Here is a 24,650-nt window from a genome sequence, read left to right as displayed (position 1 = left end):
CCAACTTGTTCGGTTCTGTCTTAAGCACATGAACACTCTGAAGCTTATGAAGAGGCACAGTTTCGCAAATGTTTATTCCAAGACACTGCAGTATTGACACGTTCCTTAACGAGAATCAATATACACTCAAGTGTGCGTGTGTGTGTGTCTCTGAAAGATCGTACAAGATGAACTGCAGTCATTTTGCTTCATTTTTCCCTAGGGGAATCCCGATTTTTCTTTCGGAACCCGTGAACCCAGGCCACCTTGCACGTTTTAGTCCTTCAAGCAAAATTATCCCTATGATTTATCGTTTCAACGCCCCTCGCATGCTCTATCAGACATAAATTTTAATAACACTAAAATTACATTATGTAGTCTTACGCGCTAAAAACCACGATACGATTACAAGGCACGCATAGCAGGGGACTCAATTAATTTCGACCACCTCAGGTTCTTTAGTCTGCATCTAACGCGTGGTACGCGAGCATTTTTTGTATTTTGTCCGCATCAAAATATGGCTGTCAGTGGCGAGTAATCGAACCCTCAACCTCGCGCTTAGCAGTGCAACGCAATAGCCGCTAAGCCACCGCAGCAGGCAGACATCAGCTGTTTTGTCATTTTTCAAGCAAATCAAGCATGATAATAGAAAAAGCAATTAACTTTATTTGAAGCTGAGTGCAATGTGCGATCATGGTATTTACCCACTTCTAATGCGTGCCTTTATTGATTTATTTTTTCAGGAAATTGGGCAGAAAGCTGCCTGCACGGTGCAATCGGATGTGAAACCAAAACTGCCTTCGCGGCGTTCGTATGCTTTACCACATAATACAACTGTACTGCGGCAAAACTGTCTTTTTTATGTTCGTTTTTCTACATTGGACACCACAGAAAGTGGGCGCGCTTTAGGCAAATACTTCCAAATGCAGTGGCGGTGCGTTTCGGTGTTTTTTTTCCTGCATCTTGTTTAATTCGACCCGCTGGAACACTCAATCAATTTTATCTGGTCCCATTAGGGTCGAATTAACAAAAGTCGACTGTATCAATTCTCTCTTGTCCGAACGCTGATTACTGATGTGTCTCATCTTGCACACTATCATGTAACGTGGTCATGTAATTAGTTTATTTAATATACATAAAGCCTAGAGGCAGCATTAACTGCCCAGCAAGTCGTCAACCATATACATTGTGTCCTGCAGAGAAAGTCCACTGTCTTCCAAGAATATGGAGAAGCGCCTCCGTGATTCCTCCATCATAATGGCGGAATTCAGTGGTGGACATTTTCTCGAAAGCCTGTGATGCAGAAAATGAGAAATAAAGGCAGTTAGATACGGTACATTTTAATTAGCATTACATTTCTTGTAAGGCCTAGTTCATAAAAATTACATGCATTAAAATCAGTTAGCCATTACTCAGTTTATGCAACACCTTTGCACAAGGCTCATCAGCAACTAATAGTATGAAAAAAATAAAAGGACCTCCAACAACATTTCACAAAAGGAATCACAAAAAGTAGGAAACTGTTCCATGAAGCAGCCACCAGAGAAGGTAGCAGCCCTCAAAGCTAACAGTAGGGGGTTTGGCTGTTGTCATAACTGTTGTTGTGATCGTAATGATGATATGTAATCAACCTATGCAGGTATAGCTATGACAGAAGGGAAAAAACATCTACCAGAACAGAATATTGTAATGGTATCCTTTATGATTAAAAATGTCACTAATTGTCATTAATTCCTCTATGCTTCCCTGTGCATCAATTAGTGATGGCCTTATTGAAAGCACTGCTTGTTACTTATTGCTAACAAATGACACTGGGCCAGCAAGTGCCCAAACATTAAAATGACAATTTATATTTATGACGACCTTCAAAAGCTCTCCCCTGAACATAATAAACAAATCCGCCCACTGTTATATTTGTACTGTGCAGATGTTTATCAAGCATCATGGTTTCATGAACAGCTTGCTAATGTGGAAGATTTCTAGCTATATGGCCATACGCCTGGCATTAAGTCAGTCCAAAACAAGCAAAGCAGTCTCAAAGACAAGAATGTAATTCCTTGCTGCAACATTTTTTAAAGCCACATAAGCTTGTCTAACTTTCCACAAGTAAGCTCTCATACAGACTAATGGCAACCCATGTAAAATAATTATTTACAACTAAAAAAAGTGCACCTTTTAAAAATCCTTACAGCTAAGTTATACTACTTAACAAAATATCGCAACAATAAAGTTATAAGGATATTACTATTATAAAGCTAAGAGTTATGGCAGTGAATAAAATGTGATATAAGAGGTTTTGTGAACTTAAATTGCACTAGGGACGAGAAACCGAGGTAGAGGAAGACAGTACGAACGCAGACTAACAACGAAATAATGTCTTACCAACTACAACTAGCCTCCCAACACACTTTCCTCAATTTCATATAACAGGTATTGCCAAACAGATATAGTATTGCTGTGTGAAGTATTGCTTTACTTTATTAATCTTATTTTTGAAGATAATGTCTTCCTTGGCGAGTTACTGCCACTGTATCTGTATGTTACTGCCACTGTATCTGTATCGGGTATGTAGGTTTCTACAGTTTGTTTCTAGCCTCTTCTATGGGCCGATCCCAAAGACAGTGTAGTCTAAAAATGTCACAAAGCTCACGATAATGAATGATGACGACGAACCATACAATTTATACCGAAAGCCATGCTGATGATGACTATGGTAATGATTATGATGATATGATGATGATAGCTAATGACAAAAGGTTGGAAGGTAATTCAACCTCTAGATGACCTCGATTAAACTTTGTCGCTCCCAGTACGGCTCTCAATAAATTACACAGTTCATACATCCCATTCTCCCATCCAACTCGCCAAAGACAACATTTTCTTACATCAACTTCAACTGGAAGTTCAATCGCCTTCTACATTTTTTCTTACTGCTGCAGACAAGTGACCCTATCATTTTATGTTTCGAAGCTAGAGTTGTCACACTGCTTGGGCAATACCACATTGCCGCACCTACACTGTTTCAAACTTGCACTGTTATACTTCATCAGAATATGTCTTGAACTTACTGTGATGGAGTTTTTGAAGAAGCGAAGGTCTGTGAAAAAGATCAAAGTGCCTTCGAGCTCCTTCATGAACCTTTGCTGTTTTACAACAGTTATCAATAGCCTCCTACATCCCGTACAAATATCAGCCAGCTATTTACAGTCCTAATTCAACTACCACCATCTCTGCTATTGTTGCCACTTTAGTGCTGCCTGCTTTCTGGGCACAAATTAACCAAAAAAGATTATCTATTTTTATTTATTCTTTCTAGTACTACTTCTGTTTCTTCAATGACAGCACATTGTGACAATATTTAGGGAATCATAAAAGGTGTGCAGTGAAACCAAACCTAACCTAAGAAGAGGCTTTACCTTGGGACGAACTCTCAGTTCCCTATTCAAGTACATGTGAACTGCAGAAATACTACTCTCACTGGTGAACCGCTGAACCAATTTTAAAGAAAATTGTTTCATTTAAGAGAGAAAACTGAATACCACCAGCCATTCACGGCAGAAGCTTGATATGGACTTTTACAAAACATGAAAATTGCCAATACTTAGTAAGTTACAAAAAAACGAAGCACTAGCTTTGCAAATTTGCCACTTTGCACAAAAAATGAATAATGCATTTGCATAATGCATAATGCAGTTCTGTAAACTGCATCTGTTACAATATCTGAAGCGAACAAATGTGCCATACAAGTTTACAGCTTACATGAAATTGTTTCAAAGTTTATAAGAGTTTTCCATAAGTTCCACTCAAAAATTAGATGTATAACGGTGTTGCATAATACATCCATTCTGTCTACTTTAGATGTCTCAATAGGTGCGCTCTAAGAAATGTGGGATCATTTTCTATTTCTGAGTTTAAAAACTGTAAGTGTAATGCTTCTGAATTTTTGTTTCTTTTATGTTTAGTGATAATTTCTGTTAAAAGAAGCTATTGCATAAAAAATATGCTTCCTACAGTAGTTAGATTTTAACTTTTTCTTTCAAATGCAAAAAGCTCATCAAATTCGGTGCAGTGGATGAAGAGCAATGGATTCCAATGGACTATGACAGCCTGACCAAGTATCCAAGTGCAAGTAAGAAGCACAGCTAAAGAGAGCCACACGTGAGCTTGTGAGCCACAGGTTGGCTGCCACTGCTGTGCAAATGTGGGACAGTACAGTCACAGTTAAAGGCCAACTGCAATGAAACTTTACATCGGCTAATTTTGTTATAAATGCGCAGTATATATACTATCAAAGAGTCTCAACAAAGCTCCAAGGCTGGTAAATAATTTATTTTTTTGCTAACAGCATTAAAACAGCGTGTTACCAGACGACGCAGGCCATTTGGTGATTGGGCCATTGTATCATTGCAGTTGGCCTTTATTGTCAAGACCTTGAGATGAAGAAGTGTGCAACTCACATGACCAGTATCGCAGCTGCTATATGTGTCCAGGTTTCCAACCTGAAGGTGATGTTTTCAGCAGAGAGCCTAAAGTATAGGAGCAGTTGCAGCAATAAAACAAGTGCAAACACACACACACACACACACACACATGTATGCACACACGCACACATGCACAGAGAGAGAGAAACAGAGATCAGTCATTCTTCTGCTAATCACCAATCCCTCCTTACACAAGGCAAATCTATTATACCTTCATTTGCAATCATAAAATAATCAGGCAATGGCTTAGCATTTCAGACTTGGTTTCAGGAAACGAATTCATTTATGCGCACTGAAGCACTCTCACTTTCAAAATAATCCTCTTGTATGGCAATATAGCGTTCCTAGTGTCCTTCACACTTTGTTAATATGTCCTGGAAGTATTCTTTCGGGAACGAATTGAGCACCTTCTGCTATTTGGGCTTGACCTCAACAATCACATCAACATGGAGTCATTAAGCTGGTTTCCTTTAATTTTAGGGAGAAAGCTAAAGTCAGCAGGAGCTAAATCTGACAACTAGGGTAGGTGTGGAAGAGAAACCACATTGTTTCCGATGAGAAACTCATGTGTGTGTCGCAAGTTTTGTGACAGGGTGATCCAGTTTCTGAGCCACAGATGCATTGTCACCGAATGTCTATGTCCTCCTTAAGATGCCCTAAAATATGACAGTAAAGTGTGCTGTTGACGGTCTTGCTATTCTAGGAAAATTCTTGATGCAGAATGCTTTGAATTCTAGCCTTTGCCTTCTAGCCTACCTTGGTTGTAGAGATGATGGGCTTTTCCGCTGTGAAGACTGTTAGTTATCCCCTGTGATGATGTTCAACATGAAATATGGGTCATTAGGCAAATTTGGATCCCAGTGACTTCACTCTCACCAAAATTAAGAAACCAGCTCAAAAGGGCATAGATCTGATGTGCCTGCTGAAATTAAGTGCAAATTGCACAAGATGCCCAGCTTGATCTGGTAAGAAGACTTCCAGAACATATTCGCAAAGCTGCAGAAATGTTGGGAAGGCTGCATTGCTGTACAGGGGGACTACTTCGAAGGTGACAGTGTTTGAATGTAGATCGACAAATTACTCTCTTGAAAACAGAGCTCACTTTAAAGCTTTCTGATACCACCTCATATACAAGTAGATCTTCATGCATCTTTTTTTTCTATGTGTACTACAATAATGTCCAAACTAAAATATGCATGTCAGTTCTGTAGTATTCTTCATGGTAGTTACCACAGATGACAAGGTTTGTTCAGCAATATAATGCAACACCAACTGCACGCTAAGACATGCTTTCACTAGTTGCAAGTCTGAGTACAGACTGCAGCCATAACTTGAAAAAATTGAGCTAGAACCACCAATCCTCATGCTTTCGTGCATACAGTTGCCAACCATGCTCGATGATTATTTGCACAGCTTCACAGCACAGCCATAGCCTCCTTAGACTTATTGCATAAGAATGACCAAAATTTCAAATACCTCAGTACACAAGGTTCGATATTTCAAAGTTCAACAGCACTACACAGTGTTCATATGGCCAAAGAGTTGAGCAGAAAGAGCGATATTTTTGTTTTCATACATCATGGGCATGGCCATCAGCCATGTTGCTGGAGCCTTCCCACACTGAAACTAGCGAAGCATAGTAGATGCAGTAGTCGTCAGCCATGCTAAAAGCATGGGACAAGGCAAGCCACTAAGTTCTAAAAACTGCAACTATAGTTTGTTGAGTGTGTTACATGCATCCAGTGTTTGTTCATTTACATTTGAAACAGTAACACGGTCATGGACGAATTCTTGAGTGCTATTGTAAATTTTTGTTAGTCAATATTTCCAAGCAGCTTCAAGTGGCACCAACTCCATCCTCAATGTCTCTGCTGACCATAGACGGCAAGTTTTCATTTTTCGGGGGGCGGGGGGAGGGAAGGTGGGCCCCGACCAGCCTTCCAAACCCCACATATATATTAATAACAATTGTACTTGAAGAAACTTTGTGTGATCTCGAAGAATTGTTCTCTGAAGTGACGGCCTTATATGAGTATTTACAAGACCTCGTAGTAAAAGACAGTTCAATTTCACAGCCAGAGTCTTCTCGCACCACCAAGAATCTGGCGTCTCTCAGTGATGTAATCTTCCTTCGTGTATTTGTCGTATACTTCGCTATCACTAATAGTGCTTTGCCTTTCCGAAGAAACTGCAGGCTCTCTCTCTCTTTCTCTTTTTTTTACTTTGAGTCCGAGTACAAGCGCTGCTGCACATGACTGCTGTTGATTCTGATTTCGAGTGAATCCAGCTTGGCCTCATTTCGGCTATTGCGTGAATTATACAGGGTGTCCCAAGTATCATGCACTAAGTCTTCAAAAAAGAGCAACTGCGTCACTCGAAGAAAACCTAGTGCATATTGTTTCCAGTACAGTGGAGTAGCCGCCAGTAATTTTTTCGTAACTGAAATTTATTTAGGTAATTGTAATTAATTATCTAACTCGAGAAGTACTGTCCTAGTTATCAAAGTGTCAATGAGGCATTTGTAGGTGGCCCCAAATGACATCTAACTCTGGTGTTTTCAGCGAAGCACTAATTGCATACTAAATTTTTACGTGAGCACGAGGTCGCGGGATCGAATCCCGGCCACGGCGGCCGCATTTCGATGGGGGCGAAATGCGAAAACACCCGTGTGCTTAGATTTAGGCGCACGTTAAAGAACCCCAGGTGGTCAAAATTTCCGGAGTCCTCCACTACGGCGTGCCTCATAATCAGAAAGTGGTTTTGGCACGTAAAACCCCAAATATTATTATATTATTAAATTTTTACGACTGGTAAAGAAACCCTACAAAATATGGAAAACATCACGTGACTGCGCTCCAACTCGCATCATAAAGCAGTTCCCCCCAAATAAACTGATTGAAAGCAACTGATTTCCCTGTTGCAAACCTGAAGAGAAAGTGCATCACATTGATAATGGTATGGAAGGAGCACCAACAGCAAGTCTTGCGGCTTTGCAGCTATTCCTTCCTCTGATTTCTATGTCAAACTTATTATCAGTCTATCAAGGTCGACTGATCACATTGATAAGAAAAGCCCCTTGAGAACAGGGCCGAACCGCCACTCTTACCATGCACGAAATGCAAAAAGCAATTGAATAGGCATAGAATGTTTCAAAATCCCAGCTCTACTCGCACCGCATCGTAAGAGTGTGCGCATAGCTATATGGCTATGTTTCGTGCCAGAAACGTGCTTCGGACCAAAGCAAATTTAAAATGACGGTTTTATTTTTCGCGAGAGTGTATACCTGCTGTAAAAACAAGCTCGTGGCAAAAAATAAAAACAAATAAACGGACTGGGAAATGACCCATGTGTAGAGAAAAGGCAAAACCGATGCATTCAAGAAAGTAAATGTACCACTTAATGAGCCGAATAGACAATCAGGACGTCTGCACAAAAAACAACCGAAAAAGGAAACCATCAGTTAAAGTGTGCCTTTATTATCTGTGAATTTGTAAGCATGGTTGATGCCTAGAGGATGTGTTTGACTAGATGACCTTAAGTAGCTATGCAGCACTGAGTCCGCTTTACCACATCTTCAGTGGCTTTCTTCATGACCGACGCTGGAATTCTATGGCAGACATCCGTTATCCTTACCTTGAGCTCATATGACGTCATTGTCGCGATCATGTAAACACGATATTTCACATAACCACAAAGAAAGAAATAAAGTGGAGAGAGTTCAGGTGACCTAACCGGCGAATTCACAGGCCCGCCGCGCCTTCTAATCTATTGCACGTGAAAAGTTGCATCCAGCCAGTTTCGTGCTCGGCTGCTGCTGTGTGCTGGCACGCCATCCTGCTAATACCACAGAAGTGAAAGACGTGGCAACAGGAGTTCACTGAGAAACTAATCCACCACTCCTTCAAATATTTCGTCCATGTGACCCTATCCAGTCAGTGTGTGATCAAACAAGATGGGACCAATTATAGCACTGGCATAATTTCCACACCACACACTGAACGCCCACTGGTACTGTACCAAGTGCGCTTTACCCAGTATGGATTGGAGTCACTCCAATAGTGTGCATTATGCAAATTGACCTGGCCGTTTCTGCAAAAATTGCCTTCATCTGTGCACATGATGTTGCTCAAAAAGTCCGGTAAATCATTAGCTTTTGTAAAGAACCAATTCAAGAAATGTAGATGATTCTGCAGGTCCCTATCTCCAAGATTGTTGCTGGCTAAGGTGGTACGAGTGAAAGGGCGAGTGATTTAGAATCCTCCAAACTGATGATCTGGAAATTGGTACCTGGGCGGCCACGTCCCGCACACTAACTGCCACAACAGAAAATCAGGGCAAAGTTGCATGTATTAGCATGTCACATAGACTACTTTGTATAGCAGTAACACAATTAGCATCAGTTTCTTACCTGAACGACAAGATTAGTTCCGTCAAATACGATGAAACCTCTGACAGATCCATGTACAGCACGTCCAAGATGTCGGGAAGCCTGAAATAAAAACATCTTTCTTGTTCATGTGCATCAGCGATATCGCATAATGTCTCCATTAAATATACATATCCTTAGCACTCCTCTTTAAAGCTGCTAAATGTAAAGGTTGGCACAATTGTCACCAAAGCAAAGGGAAGTGGCTTCCTCTGTCGATTTGTTTTTTACGCAGAATGTCAGATCCATTGTGTGCAGTACACAATAAAAATCTTAGTTTGAGCAGTGCAAAATTCCTCAAGGTTGGAATACCAACTCATCCTGCAAACCATCATTATGAAACGAAAACTTCACAATTTCATAAAAAATAGGAACATGCCACTCACTGAAGCACAGTTTTACTGTAGAGTGAGAACAAGCTGTGGCTGTTCTTCTGCCCCCAGCAACTAACTCTCCAAGGTGTGCTGTCTACAACTGTGATGTGGAAGTGGCATAAAAAGGGAGCCACGATGGCCACAGTTTGTTAGACCAGCCAGCCATGGTGGCTATAATCTTGTAGCAGTAGTTTAATGCAACTGCTACATCTAATGCAACTGTTCTGCCTAATGCATTAGAAATGTCATACATACAGCAAACTGCAAAATGGCGACCATAAACCAAGCCAGAAAAAAAAATATTTGATGGCGATATGGCTAGCTATCTTGCATTGAGCTTTTTTTCAGTAAGAATCGGTTTCATTCTTTACACTGAGTAGAATTAGTTATGACTATAATGTGCATGCAAATCTGAACACACTTTTTATCCAAAAAAGATACATGTTATACTTGTGCAAATACGGTATATCAGGCAAGTTTCTGGAATTCCCTAAGGGTCTTCTGAAAACACTGCATTGAAACAGATAATTTTGTTTCTCTATTTGAGGTATTTTTCAGGATTGAGTGAGCGGCCTACTTTAACAAACTGTCCGAACACTCAGATAAATTTACAACTCCTACAGCATTTTGTTGATGTCTGTTTTCAGGGATGCTGAAGATGTGAGAAATGTATTATAAATACGTTTTCAATGGCAAGGATAAATTTGCCCCTTCACAAAGTTAAAGAGAACTTTATTTGTTCCCTGTCACCCCTGCCTAATAAACACTCTATTCTGCTGCCCTCCTGGTCATTACACAAACAAGATGCCCAGTTATCAGAGATAAAACAGAACTGAACACCACTCTCATACCAAGGATAAATGTTTCCAAGGGGGTCCAAGGATAAAGGTCAAAGATCGCAATTTCTATCATATTCATTTTTCATCACCATACAGAAGAACAGTTGCATTCAGTAAGTGCTGCAACATGGTGCCTGTTGTTGAAGGGGTGCCAAGACTGCACAGTGGTGCCAACATACGAAAAATTGGTTTAAGAAATACAAGTAATTGGCCCTGATGAAGAAAAGGTCCCATGTTGAAACGTTGGCTTCAGCTAAATTCTTTGTTCAACTACTGCTCATCACTTCAAGCCTCCATCTTCTCGTGAACTCTTCTACTGATTGAAGTAATGCGAAAGGTGTTTAGTTCTCTAATTTTTCCTACTGTGGTGTAGTCTTGGAGCCTATGCAATCATGGGAACTGCGTTGCAACTGATATCAAATGCAACTGCACTTCTGGCACAGGAATGGGTTCTGCGTTTCAAAACTAGACTTAGCTACAGCAAATTCTTGGCAGTGAACCCGTAAAGTTTACACAACACGCATTCTTTATTAAAGGAGTACTGACACACACTTCTGAAGTTGTACTTGCACTTAAAAGGATGGCACATGGCAAGCATGAAGGTCTGGTAACACCTGAAATATACTTTAATTTTATGCAAAAATTGGTCTCAGAATGGCAGACCTGGTGCTGTTAATTTCATTGTGACATCATGACACAGAGCAAAATCTATTGACATTGTTCTGTAATGCCTTCGGGCTTTGAAAGTACGTGAAATAAAAATAAGGCTAGGTACAATGATGTTGATCATAAAAAAGTCAACAAGTGCGCTGCACATGTTTCCTCTGGCTGCACTTGTGTGCCGCTGCCACAGTAATCACAGTGACCACACGAGCCAGAGTAACGTGGTGTCATAATGTGTCCACGTCTCGGACGCCGACATAAAAACTGGTTCATAAAAACATGTACAATCAAACCTTGTCATAATGAAACTAGACAAAAGGAAATTATGGATGTAACAAAATGAAATTCCACTTTAAATATCCACAGATTCATATTGCAGTACATGGGTTGATGGATATAACAAAGTGATGGATATAACAAAGTAACTTTGACTCCCCCTTTAAATTCATCACAATGAGGCTTTACCGTATATTAAATCATTTAACTGCTCTGACACTCACGAGTATTCTTCCCATGGTTACAGTGTTTATTTATTGCGAAAATATGGCAAATCGAAAATATTGTGTCAGACTACTTACACTTTCCTCAACCAGTTAAGCACTATCCTGCGTCGGTGAACATTCTGAGCATGGCTGTCTACAAGAGGAAGCACAGGTTCTCGTTCACATGACTCTGTCGTGTCAGGGTCCTGAAAACATTGTCCCAGTTAGTGAACTGCAGGTTGCCAAGAAAATTCTGCCCTATTCATCTCACATCTCCCATTCATCTCACATCGAAGGGTAACACAAGACAAGGGACCCCAGTACTTTCCAGACACTGGCTTTACTGTACACTATTATTCTGCACTTGCTAGCAATGTATTTAATACTACACAAGATAATTCGTCTAATGCACATAGCAGGAGACCCCCCCACAACAAGATTCCTCTACAATAACCATTGCACGAAAGTTTCAGCCCAAACCCTGAGGAATAGCAAAAGGCACCTCGGAAAAATGGCAATTCAAGCATCACCAAGCTAGGACGAGCTTGGATGAAATTTATACACAGCTCCTAAATTTATTCAAGTGCAGAAGGCTGTTTCCAGTTTGTATTTGTACAACACTGCTAAGATCAGTGCTACTTCATGATGGGAATACATATGTCCATAGTCACATTTAATCTTGCCAGTCGAATAAAAAGGTGTGTCGTATACTACACGGATATGACATAAATATCAACTGTTTCATTGAAAATATGGTTTCATAGTATGAAGGTGCAACTTAAACAATTGAGAATAAAGTAATACAAAGGCAGCAAGAGCAGTGTTCCCACATACCTCCGTCTGCTTTTCTCTTCTTGACTTGCTGTCACATGTCTTTGACACTGACATAGCACTTTGTTTCGGTTTTGCATGCACCTCTCTCTTCTTAAAGCTATCCTGATGCCGTTCACGAATTTCCAGTTTTCTCCGTTGGGAATCTTGTCGCAGCTGCTCCATTGTCGGCATAGGAGCTGATGGCTTTTTTGAAACCTGCACATCTTCGTCATCATCAGAGTCCAGTGCAGCTGCCCCGAGCCTTTCCTCGGCCCTCTCCTCCTCGTCGAGACGTTTGCAAAGCTTTGCATAGAGCACATGATAACGCTCGACTTTGATGGCTTCCTCCCGCTTCCTATTGTTAATCCGAAAACGCCTGGCTGCACCAACTCCAACAAGAAAAGCAACCGTCTCCGCCGTGATCCACTGCTTCAGGGCATGTCTGACTCTCTCTATTGGAGGACCAACTGTGTCACTACTTGTGGTAGGAGCTTTTACTGCCCTGGCGTGCTCACTCGCCAATGCCTGCTGCCACGACTTCTGGTTGCGGCTGGGGACACTATTCCTTGTTCGACTGTTTAACTTTTCAGCTGGTGCTGGTTCGTCGTTATGTAAAAGCGAAGTAGCTGCAGGATGCCTCTCATATGTGTTGGGGCTTTCACGTTCATAGTCATAGCCATCCTCTGCGAACGTACAGGAACAGGCAGTTTTAAAAACAGTTTAAGGCACCATCTACCTCAAAAACACCTTTTTTTTTACAGTGCAACACATTTTTAATGGCAGAGCAAAGTTGGTTTATCTCATAACAAAATAAACGAGCTTTTACGTTACTATATATGTACGGACATTGACAGAGACTTCTGAATGTCTTAGAATATTTTATAAAGTTCAGTTAAACAATGTTGAATACAACAGAAGATTAAGAAATCACAATCTGACATTCATAACCAACGGAGCTATAATAGTGGCATTTCATTAATCAGAATTGAATTCAAGACTGCTGTGCAAGGTTCCTCGTTAGCTTCCAGCTGTCTCTCCCTTGAAATATTTATTAAAATATAGTATACATTTCTTTCCAGCATTATTTTTTCTACATGCTTCTAGTTCTTTACCTGTTTTACTGCAGGATCCTGTGATTCAATGCTTCACTCATATATGCATATATATACGCACACAGATAGTGAAACATCGTTGAAACGATCTCATGTCCTACGATTTCTCGGCACCAACATTCACGTTCAAGAATACAAAAAATGACCTAATACAGTTGCACTTCTGTTTTACTGGTTAATACGCTCTTGGAAAGCACAATCTTCTGGCATTAACATTCATTAAATTGCCAAACTGTAATCGCATGATACATTTTCTGGCTGCAAGATCATGTATAGGCGCCTACCACGGTAGCTTCCTTAAATACTCACCAGCCCGTGTAATGAAAAAATGCCAGCACACACACTTAGTTTCCTCTTCCAGTACCAGCAAATCTCACAGGCCATCACACATTGCATTCACAACTGTCGCTGCCAACCCTATTGCGATAAGCATCTGCATTTATTAGTTTGACAGCATGTGTAATAGCACTGTTGGAAGCTCACTGCATGCTTTTAACAGATGATAACCAAATCGCACCGCCGTTTCCTGCCGTTCCCCAACAGCAAGAAGTGAGCATCATGTTTTGCTCTGGCGGCGTCACATTCCAGCATTGCCAACATGCTCGATTTTATTTCAGTTTCTCGCCGCTGTCTTAAAACACTGCGCAACAGGAAAACGACAAAATGTGTCTCGGACCACTCAAGCCCCACAAGCTCGATGCATGTTGGTGTCTTGTGTCGCACCGATTCTCGCGGAGTGGGCGTGTAACAAATTCCAGCCAGAATGCCCCATCCGAACAAGTTGCTGACCTAGGCCGAAACCAAGAAGCACAAATGTGAGCTTGCCGAAGCTGCAAAAATGACAGTGTGCATCGCAAGTCGTTTGGGACCCACCAGCTCAACATTTGTCAGCATCTCGTGCTGCAACAATATGCCCAATGCTTTCCATAAAATAGATGTCAACTACAGTTGAGTCTGCCAAGTTATTTAGTGACCTTGGTTTGCGCTTTTTCCTGGTTAGCAAGATATATCTTGCATTTCTTTTCAAAACTTATGAACAAAGTAGCACTGTATATGTTTGCATATGCATGTGTGTGCTAGTACATATTCTTATGTATTAGTTATTTTTTATGTTTACCACATCTTTGGATACTATAGTATCCATACGCTCCTTTACAGTGCAACTATTATGCTTAGTCACTTCATTTTTCATCATATCATCTCTTCAGAAACTTGTCTTTTCTTGTTAATTAGTCGTACATTGTCATATTGTGAAGTATAAAAACTATTTGATCTCTGCATAGTATTAGTGGAACACGTGTGGCCGAATAATGATTTGCAAGACTTGGAAATGTTGCTCAGCAGCAGGCTGTCAACAAACTCACTACCAGATTTTACCCTTTTAAATGGCTACCCTGTTTTGATATTCCTGAAGAACAGCAGCAGACTTAAGCATACCAGTTCAGTTCAGCCTTTCCACATAATTTATTAATGAATATTCAGTCTATCCATGAGTTATCTGCAAAGTGGCATTAAAACACTTACAGGAAGCGAATAAAAATATACTCACCTAGTTCTTGATCATCAGTGCCTAACTCCTCAATGTTTCTAAAGGAGAAACAAATCAGACATGGCTTTGTCTCAGTATTTTAACGCAATAATGCATATGCTCAAGAACACACTCCAAGGGATGGAATAAGAATAAACAATCACAGCTGACACCCTTTAAGACATACACCGAGAGACTTTCCAAATCTGTCTTAGGAGAAGATCACAGCAACTCAAGGGCACAAAATCAAAAATTAACTAAGCTGAGGTTCACAAATTATTTAACTTTATTTATCTAACTTATTAGAGAATTCATCTTGAATTCCTCAAAAACGAATATTAAAAATTTTTCATAGAGCTCATTCGTGAAAGGATACCAAATTTTGCACTCCTTTCCTAATCAAATATGCAATCATACAAGCAAAAACAAACAAATTTGGGCTACAGGAGATAGAAGACAGATTTTATTGATAGAAAAGATAGAGAGGTCGTCTTGAGCTAGTGTGCTCTAGTCTGCTACTCTGCACTGATAAGAGAAGTGCTGAGTGCTTATGTAGATTAGACGGTGGCCCTACTAGAGCCGCTCATCTAGTTTCTTGTGATGCAGAAACTTCAAGAGCGCTTTAGTTGTTCACAATCAAATTGTAGCGTCATGCCATGGACCGACGATGCAATACAGTATGTGTACAAACTGTGCTTTTTGTTACTGAAAGATAGAAGGATGAACTTGCTGAGTGCAGTTGATAGGCAGTAGACTTCCACCGAGACGAACTCAAAGGGATCATAAAAATCTGTTTGTCTTATTAGAAGCTTGTGCTAAAAGAAGTGATCCACAAAACTCAAAAGCCGCTATATTACTGGTGAGCCCAAATGTCCACAATAAAAATAATAAAAGAAACAGAATTAAAATGAAAATACAGATGTAAAAAGAAACAGTTGTTGGCTCTGCATAATAGGAAGTACTACTCTATGCATTCTTACTTAAAGGACACCTGAAACGGTTCGGAGAAATTTTATAGACTCATAGGGTACAGCTGCAGTAAAACAGTCGCGCAACAATTTAAGTGAGGTGTCTCATTAAGAGAGGTACAGACGGTTACAAGTTATCCTCCTCTCCAGCCCGTGCTTTTTCTCCTGAACTTGTTCGCTGAGCGATCAGGGATAAGCTCCGCCTTCACTGGCTCTACATCATGATGTGAGGTCCTGTCATCTACTTCTGGTGTCTTGGAGCCAGTGCGCGAAGCCTCTCCAACCTCTTCACTAGCCGCCTGGCCATTGATCCTCAGCAAGAGCTATCCAAGCAGTGTGCATTGCAAGCATTCTTTTGCAGTGTTGCGCGTGTCCGGCATGCTGGTAAAGGCAGGCGAGTTCGCCGTTTCAAGAGATGGATGGAGCTGGAAACTAAAGTCCCTCCATATTACTACTGCATGGCGATGAAGGGGCTTTAGCATAAACGTGAGCGGCCTGCCTGGTGCAGCCACCTCGTGGCGCAGAGCTTACCTGCCAAACTAATATTGCTGCAGCAAAATAGAATACGCTTGGTTACTGCTATATTAGCTCTGTGTTCGTCTGGTCAAGCTCTGTGCCACCAGGTGGTTGCACCTTGCGGACCGCTCACGTTTGTGCCTCTGCCCATCAGCCAAAATGCCCAGTCCACCTCTATTTACCAGAATAACGGATATGCTAAATTTCTCTGTTGTGGTAGTAATCCTCTGGTGTGACGTGGTGGCCGCAAACGTGTAGTTCCTGGCACTGATTGTATACCGACAGCCTGATGCACTGCAGCCACTCCTCTGGCTTATTGCCTTGCAGAGGGACCTGACGTAGCAGCTCGACATGACGCCAATTGCTAGGTTTGCAACCCACAACGCAACAAGGGCGATTCACACTCCTCTCCAAAAGAACACTCGAGATCAACACTAATAGTGCAGCTTGCAACAACATGGAGCCAATTGTAAGATAAGCAGACGACACACACTGTGTGCCAAAAGTGCTTGAGTATAGTGATAAATTGTCTTGTTTTCTCTTTCTGTTACTTTCTTTTATAGAAACAAATTAAGCAACATTCTAACTATTACAAACATCTGTTCACCATAAAGCTGGGAACATTACTGATGACACAACCTGGGTAGCCAATCGAATAGCTTGCCTTACTGATGTCACAAGCGCCAGCTACGTAGACTGTAATGAGGAGGCTGAAAATTCGTGGGAGTGACACCGCTGCAATCGGTAGCGATATACATTTTTAAAACCTCAAAAAAAATTATACGCTCTATGTGGAGCGCTTAACTGTGTCCCTTAATGATCACAAGGACCTACCCTAACAACTCAGTACATTTGTACAAAATAAGCAAAATCTTTTCAGGGCCCCTTGAAGCAATTGAGCTATTGTTGCTTGCCAACACAGTGCAAAATTGTGCGCTGTTGCAAAAGCTGGCATCTAACTAGCTTTACTCAAGTATCCTCTGCTTTGGTGCTGTTAAAAAAAATGCAACGAAGTATTCAGGATGTCATCAGCTGTATCAAATGCGAACACCATTGGTTCTTGTTAGTTTTTGTGGCTCATGGGCAGTGTCCTTCCAATAATTTATCAGCCTGCGGAGGCACCTAGAAAGCTTCACAGTAGAAGGCTTCTACTTACTGGCTCTATGAAGCAAGCTTTGCAGGTTCCATGTCATTGCCAACAATGGCATAGCTGTTTATATCCACAGAAATACCATTTGCATATTATGTAGCTAGCAGAGCTGCCTCCTTCAGCTACAAGTCTACCAATTCAGGCCTGTCATTGAGTCGAGTAGCAGGCCTCATAGGTGGTTGCAGTAGTTTGGCTTATCTGAACTAGCAATAAGTGTTAGGCTTCCTTTTTCTGTGTGTGTGATAGCAATATAAGGACACTCAAGGTGCACTAATGCCATTGTTGCTGCTTACACCATTGTGCTATCACGATATGAAACATTTTACGATATCAACATCACATGCATGGCCCACACACAAAAGGATTGCAGGTCTACAGACACGAGAGCGACCACAAAGCATACGGCTGCAAAAAGGATGAAGCTAAGTGGACACACCGTCACATTCAACTCAATCAGCTAGTAGGATGAGTTGCTGCATGAGCATCGTGTGCACACAAGCACTAGTAGCATTTCTACTGAATAGCTGCGTGCATACCACACCATGGTGCATACAATGGTCTGAGCGAAATGGACACTGAAGCTAAAACAATCTACTCCTCTCCCTGGGCACAGACAAACGTCGACAGCTTTTCCACAAGCCTCATTTTGTGCCCCATCAAGGTGCAGCGCCTGTATCAGCAGTGGCACTGATCCTCCTCACACTAGCATAGCGAGGTTCTTAGTAGCTGCCAGGTCATTGTTTCTGCTGCAGAGCAGCAGTCGTCTTGTATGCTGTGTTGCACTAGTACATTGCCCTCGCGTATTGTTAAACATTGTCGAAGGGGCTTCAGTGTATCGCTAAATCTTGCTATCACTTTTAATACTTCGTCCTTCAAGCGATAGTGTCAATTTTTCTTGCCTTTTCTTTCTCCCGTTGGGTCTATGAAAAACCAAGCAACTGGTCGCACACTGTACCCCATATTCAAAAAAAGAAGCCTATTATAGTACATTGTAAAAGAAGTTTAAACATTTACTTGTGTTTCATCACTTTGCTTTTTCATTACTCACTTATAGCACCTTTAATTCTTGTTCTGATGTATAACTGCAAGCATTATTACTAATATGCCACTTTTATGCTTTTCTCTGAAGCCCAACATTGTCTTTCTCACCTTCTCTATCCCACGATGCTGGTTGACGATGCTATTTGCTTGCTTACACTTTCTTATGAACAGATATTTGGCTCAGCAGTGCACTTTGAACTTACTAGAGTCTACTTTTGTGGAGTGCTATTTTCTTGTTTTAATTGATACGACCCCCCCCCCCCCCCTCTGTAACAGGCTAACCTTCACAATGCTGCAGTGCTTGAGGGTATATAAAACAACACAAAAACTTTAATTCTTGGGTGTTACCTGCCAAAACCATCAACCTATTATGAGGCATGCTGTAGAGTGGGTCTCCAGATTAACATTGACAAGCTGGGGTTATTTAGAGTGCACCCAAAGCACTAAACACGAGCGTTTCAGCATTCCACCCCCATTGAAGCATGGCTACCATGGCCAGGATCAAACCCACGACCTCATACTCAGCAGCTCAATGCCATGGCCACTAAGCTACCACAACAGGTAGTACCTAAAACAGGAAACTACACAAACATAGAAAGAGCTCCAGTGCCTTGCAGCTAAATCACAACGCAATGCAGAAACAAAATAGTACAGCTTATAATGTGAAAACAACGCTACTTAGCATAAATTTCAAAGAGGCTGTCTGGTAATTGCATTCACACCAACAGTCACCTTGCCTGGGCTGTGGACTTCGGACTGTCCAGGGTCATTTTGTCAATGCTATCTGCCAACTTCTTCAAAGCATCAGGAGTCACGTAAGGCGAGACATCCTTCGCAGGTCGTAGCATGTCTGCAGGTGTGCTCTCTTGAGGGCCTTCAACATCTTTCTCAGACAGGCGGCTATGACCAAGGTCTACCTCCTCGCCACGGCCATTTCTCTTTACACTGGAGAAAAAAATTAATTTTTTTTGGTTGCTCATTCAGCATACAAGGAACATATACATGGACTTAATTTCAACAAAGTGCAAGTAGACATGATAAAGCATGACTTCAAGAAGCAACAGAACTATGTTCCATGACAGGTCAAGAACACAGCGGCAAGTGTCTCTCAAGAAAACATGTGTACATGTGCCAGTGAATCAACTTGCCTATAGCCCCCTTTCCTTCCTTATTCTCTGTATCGATGTCCTCACATTCACTTTTCTTGAATGCTTTCTTGTAACAAAACCCCTCGCATTGCTAGGGAATTTTTTGTGCAGCAGCCATTAAGCATTGGCACACACCCACACAATTAAGGTGGTGGAGAGGGATTGTTGGGGAGGAAGTGCTTTTTGCATGAGGTTCTCCTTCTAATCACCTATTCATATGGCCTGTTTAAGCTGTAAGCTGTCTATATCTTCAACTTGGAAATTTCGGCTGTTCACGCATGTGGTGCATGACCGTAGTGCGCTCATTGTAGCTGAACAGTTCGGGCTCCTCCTCTTTGTACCAGTAGCATTTGTAAGCGAATTTTAATGTGAAAGCATTATATGCTCTATTACGCAAAAGTCCGTCAACATCGGCGTGACCAAAAGATGGTACCAAAAATGGCCGACGGCGCAAGGAGTAAAAACATATCAAGAAATACTCGGATTTACGTCAAACTTCTCAGGGAGGTTCCTGCAAACAAAGTAAATTAATGACTTCAAAAAGAAAACTTCGTACATTACTCCCTGCATGGGAATCGAACCTGCAGCATGGGAAACAAGCCTGCTATCCCGACGCCATGGCAGCTCCACGGTTTTGGCTGACTAAAGGTGTGCCTAGTGCATGCATCCTTGCACAAGTCAAGTTGTAGCCATCTAGCTAGCAAAAGGTGAGGCCTAGTGCGTGCATCATTGGACACGTGATGGCACAGCCAATGGGGAGGTTGTGGCGCTACGTCATTAGTGTATAAAATGAGTGCGTTCATGACATTCTGAGGTCTACAAACGGCATGATGCTTTCGCATTCCCAATGTAAGCAGTCTTAGGTGTCACTGCGGAATTTTTTGTAAAACGTGAACAGATAAATTGCAGGTGCATCATGCCTTCTTCAGAGGAATCTCTCCTGCCTTTCTGACTTGCCATTGACAACAGCACACTACAATGTCACAGAAACACCTCCTCTACACAATATTCCCCTAATGACACTGACTCATTGCAAAGGCAATGCAGGTTTATTTAGACTACTACCCCTCACCCTGTGGAATCTCAGACTGCGTGCATCTTGTAATGCTTCTATTTTTCTCTCTTTTGCATATGACGCACCCAAATTTCTAAATGGCACCTGAAATGTGATGGCTTTTTGCAAGTGAGTACAATACTATGGAAGCCACAACTTCTTAGAGTGGTCTCTGTTCCTACGTGTCACAAGGCATTCATAGTTTGGAAAACTCGGTGCAGAAAACACAGGCACAGAAGGAATGAGAACGACGACATGAACATAGTATCTTTATCAGTTTAAAAACAATAAAACAACCAGAACAAGTAGACATGATGCATACTTGGAGTGGTCGTTTTACTGTTGCGAAAGCTTTGTCAATGAGAATTATTTTCTACATAGAAATTTGCAATGACGAGTTTTCCACATTATATCTTGTGGCTTAGTATGATAGAAAGCTGTGCAAGCTGATAAGGATAAAAAGATAAGACGTTTGTGCTGGCATTTTCATTACTTTGTGACATGTAGGAATAGAAGCCACTTTGAAGAGTAGCAGCTTTTGCTCTAGCAGTTACATATCACGTTTGTAGCAGCTACATATCACTGGCAGAAAGCCATATGCTATTCCTCAACTATCTGTGCTTAATTGGCAATGTATCACCAGAGTTCTGAATCATGTCTGAGAATCTGGGAATGCTGATGAGGTTTCGAAGAAAACCAGCCTGAATAAGTTGATGTTACCTTTGTGCAAGGTGCTCTTCCTCATGGTAAACTCTGTACTTTGTAGCAGTGTCTGCCTCGTCTCGAAGCCAGAGTGGCCCATCCCACAATTGGCCTTTTAGAAATGTTGATGCACGATAGCAGGTGTTGCTGCAGTATTGCTAAAACAAGGTGAAACAGATAAAGGTAGAGCAAAAGATCACTTGATTGAACATCATGTGTATGAACATCTCCGCTAAACAAAGGACCACAAAATGTCCGTGCCAATGGCAAGGACATGTGTATGTTTCCGTTGATAGAAGCATCACTTGACTGAAGGGCATCATAACAACTTTGGCATCATGCAATTATCCTAAATTCTGACCAAGAATAACCAAACTTGTTACTGTGGAATCCTTTATAAAGAACAGAGCTAAGCTCGTCCTTGGCCCCCATGAAAGACATGGATGAACACAGCTTGTCCATGGCAAGGAAGTGGTTTCTGAGAAATTTATATGTGTTTCTAGAATGAAAGCCTTGCAGTTGAAGAAAAATTTGTCCTTGTCTGGAGACTGAACCCTGGACCAATGCCTTTCCAGGGTGGTTGCTCTACTATCATATGAACTAACCAGAAGGATAGCAAATTGCCGAGCAAGGTCGAATTAATCATCAACTCCTGTGAAAGTCTGCAAGGTAGAGGAACACTAGTGAAAGAAAATAAGATGTTAACATGCATTATCCATTTGAATATGTAGTCTAGTAATACCTTATTTATCGTAACAAACCTAGGTAATGCCTGCATAGGCTTTTAGAGTATTTAAATAAAGAAGAAAATATTTCCATCCATGAGATATCATGAGATATCATGACGCTACAAAGAAAACCTATATGGCTTTTCTTGAATTATTGACATTAACAATGAAGTTTATCTACACTCTGGTTTTATGACGGATACCAAATAAATCAAGCAAGACCAACAAGGAAAAGAAAGAAAAGAATGATGCAGGTAATTAATTTTGCTGGGGAACAACAGTACAAAGAATGCAATCAATCACAAAGCCCCAAATTCCAAACAGAACAGAAATTGCAAGTACAAAGCAACAATGTGTGATGGCCCATGCAATCTAATAACATACGCCCTAATCACCACACAACAGCATGCAGTTTTTTCTATGCTAATTCTTATGCTGGGCTATGGGTTTAAATAGTAGTTGGTTTAAATTGTAGTTTCCTCACCTTGCGATGTGTAATGTCATAGACTTTCTTCGTTTTCATGCAGATGTGATACTGCTGCTTTGGTACCTAAATATGTAACAAAGAAATTATATCAACTTAGCTAATCACCAAAAACAACATGTAGACCATATAGAAAGCTGCTTAGACTCCTCCAATGAGTGGAAGCAGGACTACAGCAGAACAAATACAGAGAAATACAAGGCCTACCTGAGCGATATTCTTGTTGCAGAGCGGATAGCCACAAAGCCGCACTATTGTCCTTTCCTCAACGGCATCCTGATAGTCTTGTTGAGAAAGTTCATGCAACTGAAAAAGAATGTAGAATAGCTCAGTTGTCTTCTTTCAAACAAACATGAAGAGACCTCAGAAACCTTACCAAGTTATCCGAAGTTAAGCTACACTGCAGTACTCAATATGTCAGGTTACTACGAATTGCAGAAATTTCTGAGACAATTGCATCGGTCGATGATGGTATATGAATATTTATAGCGCAAAGGCAAGGTACAGATAAAGAGTGCCAAACAATTCCATTGGCATTCCATAGAATATTTTCCCGCAAAGCATTCTATAAGAACTGCAGTACAAAGCTGCACAGAACACAAACAGTTGTTGAGACAGATTTTGGTAATGGATATGCCAAAAGTGCTGGCTTTGGGGTACCTACAAAGTACACATGCCATAAGCCCTTCCTTCCTGGTTTCAAATCTGCAATCAGAACATGCTCCCTAAAGTATCAAGTGTATAACCAAAGCAATCAGTAATTAGTTTTGCTATCAAAGTAGTGGAAACGGGCAGACACTTGCTGCTTGCGGATAGTTTTAGACTGGGACGCCCAAGTGCTGTTTCGGTGTAACTCCATTATAAGCCTTTTGCTTTCTTTTGTGCTCAATTTGTGTCGTTTTGTACACCTGGCGGTGGGTGCCCACCAATGCTTGGCTACCCTAATCAAAAACTCAGCAGTATATTGACGTCGGGAGCCTATGCCAGTTCACAATCGGTGCCTGAATTATTTCCATAATTCCAGAGATTAATTGCAACACACAGTGTGTAAAGGTTAACACATCCCACTGGCAAAATAATAATATGAGGGGTAAACTAATACTAATGTAGCAGCGACACCCCACTTTATTTCTTTCAGTGCAGATTATGCGGTTCGGCAGGTAAACAATTGATCACACTTTACGCGTGTTTGCGCAAATACAATAACAAGCAAACGACATTGGCCAGAGTTTCTCGCAGATCGTCCACACTATGAACATTTTCAGTTTCACTTAGACATTACTCACAACTCCAAGTAGCCAATCCTCGGACAGCGGGCTCTCCAGCATTTCCTCCACGATCTGCGCGGCTTTTTTCTTGCAGCTGTCTCGCCTCTCGATGGTTTTCAGTATGGCTTGCTTCCTGCAATTCGCAGCAAGCGGCATGACAATCGCGAGAACGAAACGTCAGTTGTTAGATTGCTAACGGTCTTAACGCGACTTCTGAAAGAAGAACTTTGATGCAATATGTCATTGAGGGTGTAGGTTTTTCTTTGAGTTTTATTGAAGCAAATACGCGCACAGTAACATACATTATTTCCTAACGTTCCTGAAAGCGAAGCCGTGTGCCGAGTTTTGCGGTGTTTCGTCACCTATTAAAGGACTGTTTTTTGTTTTTTTTAAGATAACATAGAAGTGGCTAAAACTATTCCATGCTAGCCCTGCTCACATTTCTGTTTATGCTGAAGTCGCGTGTATGACTAAGAAAGATTACATGTGATCGCGTAAAAGAGCGCAAACATCCGTTTACCTCTCCGACGTAGGCACCGATTTGGACTCCGGCTTTTCCATCACGGGTGCGCGCGTACGTGGCTGAGTGTGTTTAGCAATATGTTAGTCAGTTCACAGGTTTAAACACCTAGAAAGAGTGAAACGTAAAGAAGGGATTCCACGGGCTTATTTAGCTTCTGCCATAACTTGCGCTGCGCGGTTTCACGTTACGGACCACGGGCGGAGTGCTCGGCCGCCGCATTGTTTTGGTTTGGTTGCCAACTTGATCCGGGTACATTTTGTTTTCCCGCTAAACTTCACCACTTTGATAAAGCGCGTGTTGCGGCAGCTGTGGACATGCTGTGGGCGCCGTCCATGGCGCCGTCCAAGGACTCGAGCTTACCGGTGCCTGTG

At 41.4% G+C, this 24,650-nt stretch overlaps 1 protein-coding gene across 1 annotated transcript; it reads right to left on the bottom strand.

Moving 5' to 3' along the window:
• Nucleotides 1-622: 622 nt before the first annotated feature.
• Nucleotides 623-24,503, bottom strand: LOC142575361 (putative RNA polymerase II subunit B1 CTD phosphatase rpap2). The gene is made up of 12 exons (XM_075684683.1): nt 24,277-24,503; nt 23,775-23,889; nt 22,696-22,794; nt 22,489-22,554; nt 21,295-21,434; nt 19,105-19,317; nt 14,719-14,756; nt 12,079-12,740; nt 11,341-11,450; nt 8,869-8,949; nt 4,437-4,505; nt 623-1,272 (listed from the first exon to the last, which is right to left on the bottom strand). The coding sequence occupies exons 1-12, from the start codon at nt 24,315-24,317 to the stop codon at nt 1,134-1,136; spliced, it is 1,773 nt and encodes a 590-aa protein (XP_075540798.1). The 5' UTR covers nt 24,318-24,503; the 3' UTR covers nt 623-1,133.
• Between the last annotated feature and the right edge of the window lie 147 nt (nt 24,504-24,650).

This window comes from Dermacentor variabilis, chromosome 3 (assembly GCF_050947875.1).
Source record: "Dermacentor variabilis isolate Ectoservices chromosome 3, ASM5094787v1, whole genome shotgun sequence".
Classification (NCBI taxonomy): Eukaryota; Metazoa; Arthropoda; class Arachnida; order Ixodida; family Ixodidae; genus Dermacentor; species Dermacentor variabilis.
This window is presented reverse-complemented; position numbering and strand designations above follow the sequence as displayed.

Coding starts and splice junctions, on each gene's coding strand:
- LOC142575361 (XM_075684683.1), bottom strand. CDS start 24,317: ATGGAAAAGCCGGAGTCCAAATCGGTGCCTACGTCGGAGAG. Junction 19,318..21,294: donor GAAGAGCACCTTGCACAAAG/GTAACATCAACT, acceptor TTTTTTCTCCAG/TGTAAAGAGAAATGGCCGTG. Junction 14,757..19,104: donor AAGTCCACAGCCCAGGCAAG/GTGACTGTTGGT, acceptor TTTCTCCTTTAG/AAACATTGAGGAGTTAGGCA.